This window comes from Siniperca chuatsi, linkage group LG12, assembly GCF_020085105.1.
Source record: "Siniperca chuatsi isolate FFG_IHB_CAS linkage group LG12, ASM2008510v1, whole genome shotgun sequence".
Taxonomy (NCBI): Eukaryota; Metazoa; Chordata; class Actinopteri; order Centrarchiformes; family Sinipercidae; genus Siniperca; species Siniperca chuatsi.
Window position 1 is genome coordinate 7,036,913 of NC_058053.1, and position 21,244 is coordinate 7,058,156.

The 21,244-nt window shown below is 37.8% G+C and overlaps 1 protein-coding gene across 1 annotated transcript in view; it reads right to left on the reverse strand.

Annotated features, from left to right (window-relative positions):
- Positions 1-21,244, reverse strand: part of ramp1 (receptor activity modifying protein 1) — a 74,263-nt gene that overhangs the window by 9,214 nt on the left and 43,805 nt on the right. The window contains exon 2 of the mRNA XM_044216094.1: positions 13,122-13,257. Within this exon, the coding sequence (XP_044072029.1) occupies positions 13,122-13,257 (136 nt within the window). The remainder of the gene's footprint in view (positions 1-13,121; positions 13,258-21,244) is intronic.

Consider the following 21,244-nt stretch of genomic DNA (forward strand, 5'->3'; position numbering starts at 1 on the left):
TTCTTGGATGTTTCTGGCCTCCAATATACACACGAACACATGGTTTCCTCTGTGTTCATGTACTGTATGCTCTCCCTCTCTCCCTCTGTATGTGTTTCAAATCAGTCAATATCACAATGTGAACAGATGAAGCTTGGTGTGTGTTGACGTTTGTTTTTGGCATGCTTGTGTTTGTGTGAATAATTGTGTGGGTACTGTATGTGCATTTGTCTTCCATGACTCCATGTTTATGCAGTGTATACGTGTGTGTGAATGCTTGTTCTGTCTGTACTGAAATATCCCATAAACTAACTCAGATGCTGGAGCCTGGTTGTTTTATATCATTAAGTATTTACAGATGATGACTTGCTGTTGCTGCTGTCCAAACCACAGACAGAAGTTCAAACTATTCTAACTGTTAAACAACAAGCACAAAATCCGTCAAGGACGATGATGCATGTCTGTATATAATGTCAGTGGCTCATTTCCAGGGCCTCGTTTCCCAACAGCATCATAAGACTATGATGATCGTAAACTCCATGTTACAAACCTTCTTAACCTTAACAGGTATTTCCCAAAAGCATTGTAACTGAAGACACTCTTAGAAATGGTCATAGATTAACGAGTACCTCCTACCCACTGTAGGAGGCTAAGAGCATCTTAATAGCTTGTTAAGCTTGTAACTTGTTTTTATTAAAGTTTTTATTGTTTTTGTTCATTTTTAAGTCTATACATCATGAATCACAGATGTTCTTTGTTAAGTGGCATTTGATGTAAAATGAGACAATGAAACTAAACACACAAGTTAATTCAACATGCCAGTTGCTGTCATCGTCCTCCTTTTCTGGCCTGATATACTAATCTCCTCTGGTTGAAACTTTCCTGACGGTGTATTTTCAGGTTCCGTATCTTCTCTTTTCTTTCTGTTTATGTTGCGTATGTTGTTTGCCACACACTTTGGTTCTATAGCGTTATATTTGTGCCTTATTCCTGAGCGAGCAATGGGAGATTTGGACGCACATAAATTATATTATGAAGAGAAAGTAAAAAAAGCAAAAAAGCAAAAAACTATTTTGTTTGAACAAACAAAAATCTTTTCTGTGCTCAATAAATGTATTTTCATGTTTGCTATTATCCATATTAATAATAACCCCTCTCACTTAGTTTTACTCATATGCCCTCTCACAAACTCTTGCTTGGTGTGCTGGAAGACTGTGGACGAAAACAAATAGAAAAAACAAAGTCCACAACTCCACACCCAGGGATGTGTGGACATGGGACGACAACCGAGAACAAGCACTCGGCTGTGGGTACGGGCCCCATTGAACCACCCTCCTTCCCTCTGGTTCTCCAGCGGAGTACCGGGGGATGAAGGCTAAAGGCCAGAGAGCCCGATATGTCAAAAGACCCCACAAACCTTCGATTAACAGGGAAATAAAAGCCTCTATGAGACCGGTTACTCGAGAGAGCGCCAGCCAGCTCACAGCGGGGTCTGTGAGCGTGCGTGGTCGGCTGGCTAGCTATCCAAACCCCCCAGGGGCTAGCTTGCTGTTGCGCCAGTTTGTGGAGCTTCTCTCTGCAGCTTTGATGCTACGGAAACAAAACAAAAATGTGAGCTGCCGTGGCTGAGTGGCTCTCATCCTGGGCCTGTCTACTTCGTAATGCTGGTTAGCATCATAGCTAGGCTAGCATTAGCAGACGCCTGGAACGGTACAGCCAATCAGAGGCAGAGTAGGGTGGGTCATTCGAGATGAAACAGCCAACTAGAATTTACCTTCTCCAATTCTCAGGTTGGTTGATTTTGTGGCACACTGTAACGCTGTGCACACAGAGTGGAGAGGTTGAGAGAGAGACAGAGAGAGTATATGTGAGCGGGTGTGCAGCAGTCTTCCAGCGCACTGAGCAAGAGTTTGTGAGAGGGCATATGAGTAAAACTGAGTGAGAGGGGTTATCATTGCATGTTAATATGGATAATAGGAGACATGCAAATTTATTGAGCACAGAAAAGATTTTTGTTTGCTCAAATGAAATAATTTTTTGCTGGCACATAATTTCTCTTCAAAATATAATTCATGTGCTTGCAAAATATATTTTTTTGTGCTCCATATCTCCCATTGCTCGCTCAGGAATGAGGCACAAATGTAGCGCCATACAATACAGTCTAATACAGAAATTATGACAGAATGACACTCACAATACATAACGTGCATATTCACGAAACTTATAGGAACTGCCACTGCTTTGGGGTTAAGAGTTTAAGAGTAGTGTCTACCTTGAGCAGCAGGTAAATCAGCCAAAGTTTACTTTAACCCAGTAACATGAATTATGAAGGGCAGCAAGCTGAAAGCTGTTTTGTGAACATTAAGAATTACCTGTGGAGTTTTAGACCTCTAGTAGCACTATGGAGCTGTTTTTCCGAGTCGGTCCCCATTTTTGTTTTTCAAATACGTAAAAAAATCGGCTTTGCAAATGTTTTATGAGGAAGGAAATGTGTTCAATACGTTTGTTAGACCTCAAGGAAAAATTCAGTGTGTTTTGGTGAGTAGCACTGAGTGTAAACATAACTTTTGTTTGCTTACGAGAAAACTCCACAGAGCATCTAATTTTCATACTGAACAATTCCAAGTTAAAACATTTTTTTGTGGCGTTTACAACACTTATGCTTTGGGATGCATGTATTTTTAATATATAGCGGCTTAGAGACAGTTAAATATGCAAAGTTGCTTAAATGTATTCAACATTATCTTCAGCACCATGGACAGCACAGAAACGTTCAACAATCTAGCTAAAATATATACATATATCTTGATATGTTAAACAATGATGAAATGGTTTTATAAAAGGAATATTCTAGTCAAGACAATAATTTAGACTGACCAGTCTTTGATAAATGCTGTTAGATTTACACAGAGATAAAAATATTCTGTCATTGAACATTATTAAGCATTTTGAACTCCACCTGAGAAAGAAACATACTATAACTCAAAATATTACTAATAAAAGCAAGTTTCTATTGCCCACTACAACCTTACTTGTGGCTCTTGTAAATCTCATCTGCACTCTGTTTATGCTTGGTATGCAAAGGCAGAGCCTTAGTTTTCTTAAATGTCTTTGCTTTAATTCTACCTTTTCGGAATATATTGAGATAACACATTGTCACATCAAAACATAAATGTAATCTTAATTTACCCAAAACATGCAGAGGAGGGAGCAATAGAATTTCCCTTAAGAGCCTAAGAGGCAAAACTCACGGCATTAAAAGTACCCAAAGCACTTGTCGCTGCTATTTATTGTAAGCACATGGTACTAGTTGGAGGTGACTACAATGAATGTATCTGAATTTCTTTGACTGTAGAAGGAAACTGTCACAAGAAATTCAAAAACATTTAAATACACTGCAGTGGAACTTGAAAAGCTGAAACCTGTGAACACTTCTGTATTAGATATGTTATCTTAAGAACACATACGACAATTTAGGCATATTTAAGGGGATATTCTATACAGATATCTGTATATTATTATTATTATATCTGCATCTGTATGTGAGAAAGATAATGTATTGTTGCAAAAGATGGGGTATCAACACAAAGGCAAAGGGACACATAGAGAGAGAGAAAATGCGAGGCAATGGTGCCCAATGAGGGGAAGAACAGTCCCCTGGCTAAACTCATCATGGATTCCTTTCCTGCTTCAACTGAAACCCAGTGGGACCAACGAGTTGTCAAAGTGAATGTTTGCAGTATTGATGCAAAGGTTCAGAACAAGGAAATGGCTCAATTAGAGCAGAGAAACACCCTTTGCTTTGTGTTCCTCTAAGGAATGCAGTATATATGCTCAGTTCTAAATCAAATTTGAGGTGTTCTCAAAGACAGCGATGTGCAAATACCAATACACTAAAAGCTAATACAGGAAGATTATAAAGAATTGGGCTTAGAACTGTTTGTACAGCACCAAAGGACGAGAAAGGGAGATTATAGTTTGTTCCCTAGATCGAACAAGAACAAATGCAGAGTTTTCTCCTTTCTAGCAGCAGATGAGGAACTGGATGTGGAAGGAAATGTGTGCCAGCCAGTTTGATGATCTTCAATAGTCAGTGACTACTTTTATCGAAAACCTCTTCCTTCTATCCATCATGCTAAAAAAAAGAAGATTCAAAAGGCAACATTTTTTGCATTCTTTATTTTTATATATAGACCATGATTCATGCCCAAACACATGGTAATTGCAGGTTTCTGTATATGCTAGGCTAGATTACCAGTGGTTCATAATCTAGTCTGCCTGGAAAGATGCTACTGACGAGCTGCTTTCTGTTCTTCCATGAGTCCATGTCTGTGTCCAGCTATGACATATCAGGCTAATGCAAATGAAAAACTGTCCTAACTGAGGCAAGAATTCAAATCATGGTCCTAATGCTATTAAAAATGCATTGCATAGTATCTGCAGCCGCATGACAATCCAGGCAATGCTGGATGTTATCCAGTCATTAGAGCTGTAAAAACATAAGGCAATCCATATCTAATCACAGACTAATCAGCTGTTTAATCACAGAGGTCCTCAGAAAGGGAACTTCAATTAGCTTTCCACACTACTGAGCTCACTGGATTTTTCTGGCCTGGGTTCGCACGTAACCCAATGTGAGCTCACTCACAAAAAGGTCTTTAAATTATTACAGACGGCTGACAAGCATGCATGACTGACTGACCAAAATACCCTCCAGCAATCACATGAAAAAAAAGCTCTTGTAAAACCAAGAAACAGATCTATTTTTAAACTAAGAGGTATGAAAAACAGAGACACAGGCAAAGGGAGAGAATTAGACCTTAATTAGGATTAATCAAAAACATATCAGTCTTTAGATTTATTGGGCAAACTATTCTACTGTGTTCTCATCCTGCATTAATGTCACCCCGGCTGGGTGCTGAGAACAAGCTGATTTTAAAGAGTTACTGGTCACGTGAAGTGGTTACCTTACAAGGTCACCAAAATCCTCATTTAGCTCCTTTTGTGAATGTTAACACAGTGTGAAAGGAGCATTTCACATCATACACTGAGAAAATTAAGACTTGTAATGAGGACTTTAAAGGCAAGTATCAAGGCTACATGGATTAATAAGCAAAAGAAAAGCATTTTTTGGATCGTCTTTTTATGCTAAAAAATATCTACTTGGAAATTTTGTTTCAAATTGTTATGTTTACACAGCAAATGAAAACTAAAATTAAAATGAACTATGCATAATGCTAGAGGAGTTGTGTGTTTGTTGGAGGCTATGCTAAGCTACTGCCACGCTGAACACAGTAATGTAATAATGTGCCACGATTAGCTGACTAACCCAACAGACAGAACGGATGGATGAGCAGATACAGCCTACAGGTTCTTGTGCTACTGAGGTTGGCAGATGCATTGAAGCAAAAGCATAGTTAATAGACTCCATACATATTCATACACAGCGGATTATCTCAAGTTGTTGATGTTAAAGTTTTGAGGAAGAGATGGAGAGCAGCTAAACTTTTCTTTTTTTTTTAAATCAAATGCATATTAGTGTTGTTGTGGAGCTCCACTTTTACATAATTATTTCTCTCATATCTCAAACAGAATGTATTTAAGGAGTATGGCCATATTCTTAATTTCAGTTTATTATTTGCAGACATTTCACCAATTATTGGGATATTGTTGTAATTTAACAGAAAATTATGTTTTACAATAGTGGGGCTTTTGTAAAACATCCATCTCAATGATTTTCAATACTAAAATGTAGCACAAGTAGACAGTAGTATAAAAAGTGGACATAGTAACCGTGACGTCACCCATTGCTTTGTGGACTACCATTTTAAAGCCTCAGGATTGGCATTTTGGCTGTCGCATCTTAGTTTTTTGCAACCAGCGACTGGAAGTGACCATATTTGGACGAGGGGGTGGAGCTGGGGAGCATAGCAAAGTTATCAGCTAATGCTAGTGCTAGCTAGGTTAGCAAGGTGCATCTGTAATTCACATTAACTGTGATACTTATTGGGATTCTAATTTTGGCTAGTGAAAAACAGGCTTAAAACAAAATGTACTTACCAACAAAAACCCCAAAAAACAGCCGAGTGTCTTTTATTACAACCGAAAACTGATATTTTTAGGCAACCATAATGTTACAATTAACTTTCATGAACTAAAAACACTGTGAAAGGGTCAAAGTTCTAAGATGAAAACAGGACAAAAACCAAAACAAGTTCAGTTGTTTAAATGTACTATGTGCCATGGATCCGCATTGCTATGTCTCTATCTTGATTGACAGGTTGCCGTGGTAGCAACTTGTCAATCACGAGGTAGCCACGCCCTAAAGCATACCCTGCTTTATCATCTATTTTACTCTAAATGTGACCATAATTTACAAAATGAACGAATGAATGCTGTATTTAAGAAGACTTGAAACTAACGACTGAGACCATAAACTCATTAGGAAACCATTTAAGAAGTAGGGTCATTTCCTCATAGATTTCTATACAATCTGACTTCTTTTTGCAACCCGTGGAGTCGCCCCCTGCTGGCCATTAGAAAGAATGAAGGTTTAAGGCACTTTCGCATTTGCTTCACTTTTCAGACCATGAGGTTGCCGCTGGAACAACACAAAAAGAGACACAGACTTTGAACTGCAACCCACATTAGCTTTAATGTCTTTCTTAAATCTACGAGCGTGGACACATATCTTGTGCTACGCCTTAGCTTGCTGAACAAGCTAGTAAACAAACAAAGGGTTATAAGCTAGCCAGTTTTGGTTACATTGTGTCTCGATGCAGCTGTCAATCAAACACGTTCACCTGCCCGCCCACTCAGAGGTTTATAGGATAAAGGAAAATTTCTAATTTATCTTCAGTGACACTTTTTATCAATACATTCACTATGCTTTGACATGATTTTGGACTGCACAAAGGAATGTCTAATAGACATCATCATTAAACATCATTTGATGTTCTGCTAATGTTCTTATGAGAGTAAACAGCTATGATTAAGTCACATTTTATAATCACTATGGTCATTGGATTAAAACACAGATTCTTGCCCCAGCTGTTTGCCAGAAGGCCTTTTCTGTTATGATAGCTGCAGAAAAGATCATTGTAAAGTCTCAGACACTTAATAAGTGGAGTTATGCCCATCGGCTTGAAGCAATTAAAGTGTTACTTTCTTTGTTCAGAGAGGCCGTTGGAACCGAGTAATTGGACATGGCAGCTGAATACCTCATCCTTCATCTTTCCCTATTTTTTCTCCAGCAGTTTTGTAATTATTCTATCTCATATTTTTTTTTACTTGTAGCTATATTTCACTTGACACCAGTCCATTTTCCACTATAGAAAAATGGTTTCTTTAACGTGAAACACCTACAGTGTATACACTTTCTTTGTCCACAAAGGAGCCTTTACAAACCATCAGTTTACAAGAGCAGACTAAATCTCTGTACATCCTCCCGAGGTAGGCAGTGACCTAGGTGCCATATGTATTATTGAGGACTCTGTGGTTCTCTGACCTCACATAGCAGCTCAAGGGCACCAAAAGCTATGAAAACTTTAGTGAGAAATTTAATGGCTGAATGAGAAAAAAAGAATGATGGAAGTGAAAGATGGAAAGTGAATTAAAGACAGGGAAATACAGGTTTATGGTTAAGATTGTGGTGAACTGTTGGCTAGTTACTGTAGCACTTGTGTGGTTGGGCACTGTGTGTCAAGGCTGGCTATAAATGACTTTACCTCAGTTAAATGAGCAAACAGCTGCTTCTGTTGACTAATCTGATATACATGGTTTGTGCTGAGGGTGACTGATCATGCAGCATCAGCAGGGGCATGTCCCAATTAACCACAATGTAATTTCTTGTTGGTGTAATTAGAGGCAGAACTGTCAGAGGTTTAAAAAATATTAGTTAGCAATGAGAAAAAACAAATATAACATACTGATGTGTTTTCTGCTGTTGTTTTTTATTAGCAGCACATTTATAATCATAATAATATAGAAATTAATTATATTTTATGCATCTATTTGTTTATGTGATTTGGAGACAAGTGTCAGACGAGCGTTTAAAATGCAGACACTGAGTGCTTTAATTTTTAAAACAACATGCTGGAAAATGTTCAAATTGAACCTAGATGGTGACATGTTATCATTCCTGTCTCCAGCTGGACGTCGATGTCTTTCCATCTGCCTTCCATCTGCATTAGCAGACTTGTCATATTTTCCATCTGCTAAGTGTCTTGTACATACCTGGGTGCTACCAGACCAGATTAATTGCAACAACATTCTTCTCTGAATTATCATACAACTAAACTCACCATCAAATGCATGCACCCAGCGGGTTTATTAGCAAACCCCATATGTTTTTCACAGCAGAGCCAGTATCAGAATCATTTGATTAGTCTCAACTAAAGTGTGTCAACAGGTTGACTGTGCCCCAGCCACTTCCTGTACCCAGAGACAGTTCCCTTTTCCTGCTCCAATTCTGTGTGTACAAATAAATGTCACTGTAAAGAGCTGAAATTGTCTATTTTTCTTTTTTTCCCCAGTGTTTGCTAATAAGGTCTCTTTCAGGCTAAAATGACTACACAGGTTTTCTAAAAGCTTTTCAGAAGTGGTTAAGGTGACTGCCATTTGTGTTGCAGTGTCACCTCCCTGGGCAGTGTTGCTGGAAGTAATTAGACTTGACAGTACTAGTCATATTGATTCATTGAGCTGCACATCCAGCGGTAAACATTTGAACATGAATTAGTATGCATTGGGTGTACGCTGATATTGGAGCTTGTGATTTTGAGTCATGCATATTGCACGTAAACAACTGTCTGTTATGGTAAGCAGCACAGTAGTTTCACCAGCTGGAGCGAAATAATTAAATGCACTGGTACCTTTCTACACCTTAAAAGACCATACCAGTCATTTTGCACATTTTAGCCCATTTACTGCTTCACGTGGGAGCTAACCATACTACATTTTATAAATCTTGCTGCTTTTTTTGTTTCACATGTCTGAATGCATTTTTCCTACTTTCCAGGAAGGCATTTCCATAAAATGTGAAGATTGATTGGCTGACTCTTGACTTTTAAAATCAAAAAAATGATTGCAAACATGATGTTTACTGTAATGGAATACACACCTCAAGCAAGTTTCAAGAGTCTCATAATGGATCATACTGTTTGGAAATGAATGGAAAACAAGGGTTGGCTGGAAGGAAGAAAACAATACACTGAAAATTCTGAAACACCACAACATTCATTTAAAAATTGTCAGCGGTAATGTACAATTTTCAAGATTTCCTGTTATGTAGATAAAACTTTCAAGAACACTGGTGTGGTCCTTTAAGGGTCTCTCAGGAGACATGTTGTGAAATGGATGTAGAAGGTTTTACATAGTGTCTAATAAACTGATCTATCTCAGAGTTCATCCATTCAGTTGTGTCTCTTTTGTTGGTGGCAAAAAGGAAAGGTCATACCACTGAATGAAAAAGGCCTATTAAAGTAAAGTAGACTTTACTCAAAATTCATATCAAAAGCCTTTTTGTATTATAAGTCTGTCTGAATTAAAAAATAACTGATAACAATAGCATTAGGAAATTTGCTGTATGCTTGCATCTCAAATAGACTGATTAAAAATACAAAAGACTGGAGCGATTTTCTGCTGATGAGCTTTTCGGTGGCTCAGTGATTAGCACTGTCACCTGACAGACTCATATTCATTTCGTGTCATTCTGGGTGCTCCTATTTCTTCTCACAGCCTAAAAACTTCTCTAATGTACCATTGCTTCTGAATGCATTTCCCTGCTCTTTTTTCATTGCGTGCTGGGATTTGATGTGGACACTACAACATATTGACAGGAGAACAAATAGTAACATGAGTTGAGGAGCTGTGGGAGTACAAATGTATAAGGGATGTCACTAAATTGAAAGGGGACAGATAAACATAAAATATCGTTGCATTAGCATCTGTGAGACACTAGGGTATACTGTGTATTATAACAACAGCTGTAATGCACAAAGCAGAGGCAAGAAGGGATGAGATAAAGCAAAACCATTAAAATATGCCACAGAAGGGGATTTAGGAAGGAACGAGGGAATGACAGAAGCAGAACAAAATGTGGCTCTAGTTGTGAGGAAAAAAAAGGAAGGCTCATAAAGACATACTGTATTTAATTTAAATATGTTTTAATGCAGAACGAAGGCAGTCATGCAAAGTCATTTTGGCGCTCAAGCCTTTTTCTGTGTGAAGTATAACAGAAGGAGGCATATTGTAGGAAAGGACGCTCACACACAGACACGTACACAGACACCAAATGTCATTTGAACTGAATTAGAAATCCCCAGTGGCATCTTGGCCAGGATGCAGCTTTTCCTCGAAGGGGGAGAAAATGTCCTGATACTTGACCTTTTCTACTCAGCTGAATCATTTTTGACATTTCAATCTTTCATTCACTACTCTTCATTTTTTTGGTTCTTTTCTTGTTTTCTGTGAGGAGGTTTGATGCAAAAATCACACTCTTCAGATATTGTGTTGTTTATGGATTGCTGATTAATACAATTGCTGTCCAACAACTATACTGTAGACCAAACTCCACAATATCTTTTGAATTAAATTTATTTGGGACCATGTACCAAAAAAGATGATGAGAAAAGAGATGCTTTAAATCAATACTAGCTGCAGTACTTTCGATCTGCAGTCTCTGGCCAGATAGACACAAACACTGCAACATACAGTATACACAGAATATAATGTGCAATTAATTCCATATATATCCACTCATCTCTACACCGGATAAAATTTTCATAAAATTTCATAAAAATTCATAACGGAAGTTATCTCATTGTCTAGATTGTACTCTTAGAGTATTTTGTTCTTCACTGGCCTTGAATGAAAAGACAGAAATCCTCCTGAAGCTAACCTTTAAGCACTACTACTTTGCTCGGAACACTTTTAAACAGTAGAGGAGCAGCTTTGTGAGTCATTTTAAGCACTGGACGGACATCTGATTAAAAATGAAGGTGTCAAACCTCAACACATTATTGTTACTAGATATATAACAACAATAACAGTGTCCTTATTTTCTATTAATCTTTCAAAGCCTAATTGGTTGTAAGGCTATCTTGCATGTCGGAGACCAACAAGATATACAGTAGTAGAAATGTGAAAATTTAATTGCACTCTTGGATGTCCCAGCTGAAAATGAGTTTCTAATCTGCCTGAAGCTATATTTCATTGTATGGCTCATCTTCTTTATATGCTTCTTAAATAATACGTTTTGGCCATCATTTGTTTTAGAAGAACATTCTCTACTCTCTATTCTTCTACTCTCCAAGATTATTTGCTGAAATCTGGGAAACATCAGTTCAGGCAGATGACTGAAGTCATGCTTATATCAGCTGGTTGGCATCAGCTGTTTTGTTCATACTTCAGCATCACTGGCTTTTCACAGCAGTGTGGCTGTCAGTTGACTAGTAACATTCCATCATATCCATGCACGATGTACAGCGCGGCCCATTATAACACTTCTCACTTTACTCTGCTGACACCAGCTCCGTCCACCACCCCAACCTCCTCCATATGTGTTATATTCTTGGTATTGTTGATATATCTAAGATTTAATGTTCCTGTAATGTTTATTAACAGGAGGATTAGTTCTCCCAGCAGAATCCTTGTCGCTGCTTGCATTCTTTGAGAGCTCCCTCAAAGAGCAGAGCCTTTTCCACCGAATAAATGCTCACTGACTTGATGAAAGTGGCTCTGCTTTTTAACTGGTTCTAATAAAGAATATAGGCATGTTTATTTCTGCGTTTCTAAACATTATCTCTGTAAGCAAACCTTTACCGGCATCAAAATGGTTAATAATCTCACTTTATTGAAAGACTTGATAATCAATTGCACTTTGATTATGGATTCTTCCTTTAACCTCATCGATAAATATTTGGTCAGACCTTTTGTTTATGTTTATTACTAAAATACAATGTCAACCTTGTTGTGAGCAGTTTCATGTAGAGACTATTGGTAGAAATAAAATAGTTCCTACATGAAACTGCTCACAACAAATCTGTGGATTATCTTGAGTAACCGGGTCATGATTTCTAGAAAGAGACATTGCTGTTGAGTTTTTTAAAAGTATTTTTTTGGTGCTTTGAGCACCACAAGCCGAGTGCCATATAGTCCTATTATATTAAAAAAATGCAGACATCTGTACAGCCGATATCTCCAAAACTCGGCAGCTCACACCAAAACAATCTAGATGGATAAATAGCACTACAGGTAAGAGGAAAAATATGTATTTTAAGAGTAACAATAGACTATTTATACTGAGACTACTTAGTCTAAAGTACTGGCTGACTGACTATTACCTTACGTAGGCCAAGAAACACTTGAGAACGCTGAGAACAGCCCAGTTAAAGGTCAGACCTATTGGAGACTTGCTTAATTAGGTTCCCCTTCCAAGGTTGGTGATGGGACGAGGGGTGTTAATTCTACTAAATGATGCCAATAACTGGCACTCAAATCATAAGAGCAATTGTGAAAACCTGTGGCGCCAGACGTCTTTTACAGTGAGTGCAAAGATAATATTTGTACACACACAAAAGATCTCTGTTGATGCCAAAGGCGTACAGCTTTTGTTCTCTACACTAACTGTCTCTGCGTATCCCCCTCATCTCCCTCCATTCTTTCCACTCACTCTCTTTCTCTGTTGTCTCTTACCCAGTACTGTATCTAATCAGCTGTTGGAAGGTGACCAAATCGTTGAACAATTGTATAGACCTCCAGCCAGAAATAAACAAATCTACAGCTTTTTTTTTTTAATAACAATGCTTCTTCTTCAAAACTTCCATTTTGTTGACCTACGCTGAATCAAAGGTGATGAATCATTTTTGTGGTGTGTGGAGATCATTGTGCCATAGGCTTTTAGGGAACACATTACAATCGCATTTCAGGCGTTTAATGTTCTATTTGCATTAAAATGAACAAAGAGGATGACAGTGCATATTCAAAGCCTTATGCAGATTTAATATGTGAAGCTCGTTACGTGTTGTTTGTATTTGTGTGAATGTAAATCTGTTTGTATTTGTGTGAATGTAAATCTGTTTGTATTTGTGTTTGGATGTGTCTCTCTCTGTGTGTGTGTGTGTGTGTGTGTTTATCCTACTCACTCGACTGTGTCCTCCCAGCTACACCAGTGTCTCTGGTCCAGCTCTTGCATGTCCAATTTGAATTTGGCCAGGCAGAACTCTTCGATGGCAAATTCATAGTGGGGTCCACACCCCAGTGCCGACACACACTGAGACACTGCAGAGTGAGGGGGGGAGGAAAGACAAATGTGGATGAGAAAAAAGAAGAAAAGAGCAGATATTAAAAAGTTTTGCAGTGCAGTGAGATGTGAGCAACTAAATACTTGCACAAATGTTTTGTTCCATTGTCATTCTGTGTAAGTATGTGTGTGTGTGTGTGTGTGAGATTATAATATACAGTCAATGCATACAGCCTTCTATGGACTGTTTAAAGGCTATGAATGGTGAAAGCACAGGAAAGCACTTAGGATTGAAAGCAGTTATGACCTTAAATGTCGTTGTCTGTTTTTGAGTCATTGCAAACTAAGATGTTTCGCCATCTGTGGGATGTGACACTGAAACACCATCTGCTATCACAGTGTTAGATATATCTTTGCCCTACAAGACCCTCAAAACAGCACACACACATAATAGAAATGATGTACTGAACAGAAACATTTACAGTGAATTCTTGCTGGATGTTCTTTATTTTTGTCAATGAGCAGAAGAGTGCTTTAGATGTTAAAAAGTGTGCTGGTAGAGAGACAAGATCAAACGATCTAAATGCACATAAGAAAGGATTAGATAGAACGAGACTTTGGTGCCTCACAGAGGTAAAACCTCAGTGATAAACTGATAATATGTTTTCAATGGTTACTACAGACAACAACATGCTTTGTTTAAATGAATTCATAATAGTATCAGACTAATATCTCATGGAAAGTCTATAAAAATGTATGTATAAAAATCAGATAATCCCCTTGATGGAATAGTTTGACATTTTGGGAAATACGCTTATCTGCTTTCTTGTTGAGTTAGATGAGAAGATCGACCACTTTCGTGTATGTGAGAAATATATGAAGCTAGAATCTGTAGCTGATTAGCTTACCTTAGCATGAAGACTCAGGGCAGGGGGAATCACTTAGCTAGGCTCCATCCGAATAAAAAAAAAATACCAGCACTTTTAGAGCTCACTAATTAACCTTTTTTACCTTCAGACAGAGCCAGGCTAGCTGTTTTCCACCTGTTTCCAGATTTTATACTAAGCTAAATAGATAGATAGATAGATAGATAGATAGATAGATAGATAGATAGATAGATAGATAGATAGATAGATAGATAGATAGATAGATAGATAGATAACTATCTTCTGGCTGTAGCTTCATATTTAACATATAGATACAAAGGTGGTATCGGTCTTCTCATCTAACTCACAGCAAGAAAGCAAATGTCCCAAAATGGCAGACTATTCCTTTAAGATATTACAGTCAACAGCTGTCAGCAGTTTGGGTTTTAATATCGCAGCAAATTGTTAGGAGACCTTCTGTTTTTTTATGTAAATGCATATGCAAAGTGAATTTGCATTTCGCTCTAAGGATCACAAATTGAGGACAGATTAAATCTTCTTTCAAGATATATGTAATTTTGTGCAATATTAATATACTGTTTATTGTGATATAGTAATTTTTCTGGAATTTCAAACCATATATAGATAAAATCAGATGAGAATGTCTATTTTTGGCTAATACAGTGCATTAAATACCTGAAAATCAAGGTGCTTCATCACATCAATGCCAAAAATCCTGTAAATCATGAGGCAGTGCTGAATAATTTGCAACACTGCATGCAACTGCCTAATACAACCAGACTACTAGTGTGAGTTTTAACTCGAACTTAACCTGAGGTTGTATAACTCCTCTTTTTTTAACGTATAGAGAGAAAGGAGGGAAACTGCAGGAAAAATACAGAACAGACTGGAATTCCGGATGAGTTCTGAGATCAGAGTCTGAACCACAGAAGCCTACATATTAATCACTAAACTTTAAAAGACCTGCCCTCGCTCATAATAATTAGATAATTAAGTTTATTAGGGAGGCTCACTCCTTAAAAATACTAATTACACAATTTTAATAATAATAAAAATCATAACCCTGAACAACCTCTCTTGTTTGTCCAGCAGGAAAGGAGTTTCCTTTATTATCACACATGCTTTCATAGGAATCATCTCGCAGGAAGGATTTGAGTTATGTGCAATAACTATTCATAACTCACCCTCATATACAGCCATATGTGTAAAACAAAAAATTCAAGAACTAAATTTGTTAGTTTCTAATTACAGCTTGCTCGAAAACTCGAACAATACCCGTTTGTAAATCCAAAGATCATATCATCATGATGTGATTTTGCCACAAGTAAATAAACAATATTGAAATATTTTGTCACATTAATGTACGTGTCACTAGCCTGTCACATCTAAACCTCTAAAACACACTCCCTCATCATCCTTCTTTAATGACTTCTTCCTAATTCTCTTCCCTTTTCCCTGCAGCCTCCACTTATTTTCTATTCCCTTTCTTCACCTTTTCTTCTTGTTTTTCTTCTTGTCTCTCTTGCAAAAGAGATCTTGATCTCAATGAGATTACCTGATTAAATAAAGGTTGTACATATAAATGAGGGAATATCTTATGGAGGAATGGCGTTCATCCCTCTAATAGAGTTCCACAGACTTGGCAGGGAGCACTGAAGCTGCTCTCGTGGTGGCCTGACTCCATACTAAGACACTTCATGTTCTTCATGTTTTTTCCTTTATTTTGTCACCTATCTGTACATCTCTAGTCATCCCACCTTTGGCAGCTTCCTTCTTGATCTCTTACAACTTGGACAGATCAGTTTGTCTCTTCTCGCTCATTCGGTATCATTCATTTCGACATGTTTATGTATGTATATTATGGTGCAGAGCGGAGGGGGATAGAAATAGAAATAGAAACAGAGATATAAGGGAGGATCCAGACAGTGTCATTTTGAAGATGGGGAAAAAAACTGTATAAAATGGAGGTGTATAAAAATCTAAACAAAAAACTTGTTTATATTCCTACAAAGAATCCAACTCCTGCTGTGAGGAGAGCAGATGAAAAGGTTTGTCTACATGTTTACACAACTCAAACACTGCGATCAAAGATCAAGATCAAGCGTATGCTTGTGAAAGCCACGGACAAAAAGGAAGCACAAGAGAGGGAGACAGAGGGAGAGAGATAGAGTCATCATAGTTATACCCACTGGGACAAACATCCAACAGAATCTTTACATACAGAATTCTGCAGAAAAACACCAACAAAGGCATTTAGAGTTAGGCAGATACCCACTGATAATTAACATTCAAAAGCAACAACACTGCTTTCCAAACACCAATCAGAGTAAGACAAATTATAACGCAATGTAAAGAAACCTATTTGGAACATTGGAAAGAAGAAACTAAAGGCCAAAGTAGATCAGAATGTTATCTGGTCCTAAAAAGAGATTATGAATTGGCAGAATCTCTCTCTACTGTCAGAGACAGAAAGCAGAGAACGATCCTATCAAGTGCAGGCTCAGTCACCACAAACTGGAAATTGAAAAAGGAAGACACAAAAAATCCTGGCAACTGAAAGAAAACAGAACATGTAAATGTAAAATTTTCAATAAAATAAGGAACGTTTACTCTGTAATCTCAGATTTCAAAGAGCTAAATGAGCTCTCAAAGGAGACAGGGCAGATCTTGCTGCCAAATATATATCAACATGCTTGGTGCCACTAAAGCTAAGAAACCACATAAATGTTTTACTCCTAAAACAATTAGTTAACAGTTTCAAAATAACTTTGTAGTGTAAATGTGCATAACAGCATTTATTTCAAACATTCAGTGAAACAAAATCATATTCAGAACAGCTGACTCTTGTGAAGAGAGGAAATGTAAAACAGGAAAAAACAAAACAAAACCCAAATCCCTGGTGGCTGCATATTCACATAATAAATCGATTCCATGTGAGTGGGCTAATTGAACCATGCTAATGATGGCTTGGTTGAATGCGTTTTGATATGTCAGAAAGCCTGAAGGACGCAAGGAATTACATAATGATGATAACCGTGCACTACAATCAAGGTATCAACTCTGCAAGATAGTGTTCAGTGACACTGTAATCACAAGATTTAAACATATTTTGCTGGATGGGAAATTGACCATGAACAATGATGACCACAACAATTTAAAACAATTTAGACTTTAGAATGAAATCAGACAATACTGAGAAGTGAATGTTACATATTACTGAGAAGTTGTATTCCTAATAAAACATTCTAGACAGGCCAAAGCACTTTCATTAAAATGCACACAGTTGACATATTGTAAATTGGCATATTACACATGTTTATAGATCAACAAGAAGGATAAACAAAGAAAGCACTGGCTTTTTACCTGAACATTTTCCTGCTAAATGTGGAGCAGTGTTGCCACATCCTAACCAGTTTAATTTGATTTTGTCAGTTATCTTATCACACTTTTATTTTAAATAAAGGCATTGCTGCCAGCACAAGATATGGGAAGGCAGCAGCGTCATAGCCAAAAGCTTTCCATTAGGTTGTCTTCAAACTAAAACAAAGTTCAGTAAGTGCAGCAACGAGATCTGTGGCTCCCGATTGTGTGGAAACTGCACATTTATCTAAAACACATTTGTGTTACAAAGAAAAACACCTGTCTCCCTAATCTTTCCTTCTGTAACTTGGCAAAAAAGGTTACAATGAAATATCCCAAACAATCTGTGACAAAGTGTTATTTTTTCTCAACATGAGTCACCTTTTCCCATTGCTTAAACATGTGTCCCTCCTTCTCAGATCAATGTAATATACCAGACTCCCTTCACACTCACAGTGAGGCAGTACATTCTTAATCTTGAGGAAAGGTCATGATTGACTGAAAATTTTCCCATTTCCTCCTGCAACCATATATGGATTTGGAGCTGAAGCTAAAAATGCAGTGAGGCCACCTTTCAACCTGACATTAACTCAGTGTGCATGTGTGTGTCAGGATGCTGCGGTTCGGTCTGACACTATCTGCGATGTGTCCCACAACCTCCTCCTCCCTCAACCTTGTCTCTGTAAAATTCCATTTATTGAATACTAATTGCTTTCCCAATAATGTTGTGGTAGAAAACAACCGTTTTGGATCTGGTTTCTGGTAAGCAAAATAACCAGATTAGTTAAGGTCTGACGCTAATGAAGCTTTTATCTCCTTGTTATTTTTTTTTTTTAGCAAAGACCAATGTAGAAAACATTTAGGTAACTTTAGCAGGCTTCTCATTTATAGCTGGCACTAACTGTTTCATTTTCAGCTCGTAGCTAGTGAACATCAGTTAGGCTAGGCAAGGCAACTTTATTTGTATAGCACATTTCATACACTGAGGCAATTCAAAGGCCTTTTTCAGGATAAAAAATACAGTAACGGTAAAACAGTTAACAATTAAAAAATGCAAAAGTACTGACAAGAGAGCCACAAGATAAAAGTTAGAAAGACATTAAACGTTAAAAAGCCCTGATGAACGTTTTGAGCCCTGATTTTATAGGATGGTAATGTGGTTGCAGACCTAAGATTTTCTCGAAGTTTATTCCAGGCATGAGGAGCATAAAAACAAAAAGCTGCTTAGCTTAATTAATGTTAATGGTAATTAATTTAGTGACTACCACTAAAAACTGTAATGTTTCTGGCCAGCAACAGGTGATTACAGATCTCAGCTGAATGTTTGAGTTTCAGTTATTTATAATATTAATATTAATGTTAATTTATAAGGGTTAGGGACAGGGTTGCCTCGCCCAGACTACGTACTCACACTGTACATCTCGCAGGCTGGAAGATGAAGAGGTTAGATGTAGGCACCTGATATTGGACTTATTCATGGGGTCATTTCACAGAACCCATTCCTTACACTTTTTATTCTGACTAAAATTTGATTGACTTAATTAGAACTGGACCTATCATTAAACTCTTTACGGTTTCTAACCTCATTGTTGCATTCTGTATACTATACCTGCTAGTTGTCAAAACCTTCTGTTCGATGGGGGAATCTCCTGCTCTGAACTGTCTCTCACAAGGCTTCGCTTTTGTCTTTTGTTTGGGAGTAATGCCCTCTGAGACACTGTACAGTATGTGATACTGGGCTAAATAAACTAGACTTAACCTGACTTGACCCATGCATTAAGGCTGCTTCTGTAAATACAAACAAGCTCTTTGTGAACTTGTCTGGTTAAATAATATACAAGAAAAAGATAATACACTTGAAGTCATGGCATTCTTGTAAGTGAGTGACCTTTGACCTGGCACATGCTGCCTCCTCTCTCCTCTCTGCGGGGCGTCTCCCAGAATGCACTGCTCTCTGTGTACAAGCTCATCCTGCAGCAAGCTTCAGGGGGCTCCGTGTACTATATGTGTTTGTGTGTTGTGTACGTGTGTGTGTTTCTCTGTGTGAGTGAGATGGAATTAGACTCTCTATTTATAGTATGTTTTGTTCTCTCATCATCATCATCATCATCATCATCATCATCCAAGATGCATAAGAAACTAAACTCAGAAAGACTAAGAAAAACTAAGAGCCCTACAGCAAGACAAAGGGAGCTGCATATTAGGATCTCATTACTGAAAGAATTTCTCTATTTGGATTCTTTTCATTTGTTTATGCTGGCAGAAAAAAACAACATGTCGGAACAAAGATATGTGAGAGGCACTTACCATGTGTTTGTATTTAGTGTCTATGTGCATGGAGACTTGTGTGTTTGTGTGTGCACACACAAGCTTCAGAGCTACACAGTTGGGACTCCTGACAGTTCTGACCCACACTTAATTCCTTTACCACAGTGCCCTCTTGAATGCCTCAAAGCCCATATTTGCATAGTCAACATTTAGGCACATGTATGCCCATACACACACTCCTATCTTACAGTCTAGTTTGACAGCTGTTGATCTGCTGCTGTTCCATCATGCTGCAAGCTATTACTTGTAATCATATCTGGAGCTTTTCCAAGCATCTGAGGTTATGCATGACTTGTTGAGATGCTCTGAAATAAACAGAAACAAGCTCGAGATGAAAGCTCAAGTTGTTACACGGGGAATTAGTATGAAATGAAAGCAAATAGGCTAAGATGGAACACAGATGAAAGATTCAGGTACTAAATGCATATCAAAAGTCACTACAGAGAGAGGGATGCAGCAGGTGTGCAGCAGATGACAAAACTCAAGTCAGATGAAATGAAAGTCTAAATATAGATGAGGCAGGGGAAGCAGATGACACTTCACAGAGCGTTTTGACTCTGTGGAATTCAACTTTTTTGTGTTCTTGAACACTGACTCTCAATCACTAAATGCAAATGGTGTCATGTCAAAGTTGTGCAAGTTCTTTAAACATTCTTTACTGAATTTTAAAATGCCTTTCTCATGACAGCTGATAAATGTTTCAATGGGATAGGATAACTTTCTCTGCAGCTCATTCTTTTTCAGGAACTTCATGCAAACGTGTATTTGAAACTTGAAACATAGCACAAAATAGCAGACCACTATCATCAAAATTGGAAAAGCTGATCAACAAAGATGACTTGTTAAAATTAGTATTTGTTTTTCTGTAATTTTTTCAGCAGTTCTGGGCAAAATAAGGAAAGTACAGACACAGCTGAGAATACTTACAAATTGATTTTATTCCAGTCTCCCCACAAATCACGAATTAGGACAGGGACTATGATCTGATTTTAGTTGCAGTATGTATTTGCAATGGAAACCAACAGCAATGACAAATAAGCATGAATAAAAATGTATGTTATCTGTCTTGTGCTATTCAATTAAGTCAGAAGTTGTTTTTCTCATGAATTTCTAACATGTTCCTCTGCAGCATCCCACAGTAATACACACAGCAGCAGGGGTTGGCAGAGTGAGCAAGCTCCTGAGAGAAAAATGCTAATTTTAATGCATGGCTCGATGATGCCCTGACGAAGCAGATTGGGGGCGTTTTGAAAAGTTTCAGTCATGGCCTCTGCAGCAGACAGTTTGGTTCCTCTGTGACAGGAAGCAAGCGTATTGAGACTAAAGAGTTACAAAGGAGGGACATTTTCTTCCCCTCTTGCCCAGTCCTGAATTATTTCCTATCCCCATCCTGTGAATTTTGTCGTTGACAACCCTGTGACTTTCACTCCAAATCCCATTCCAATCTTGA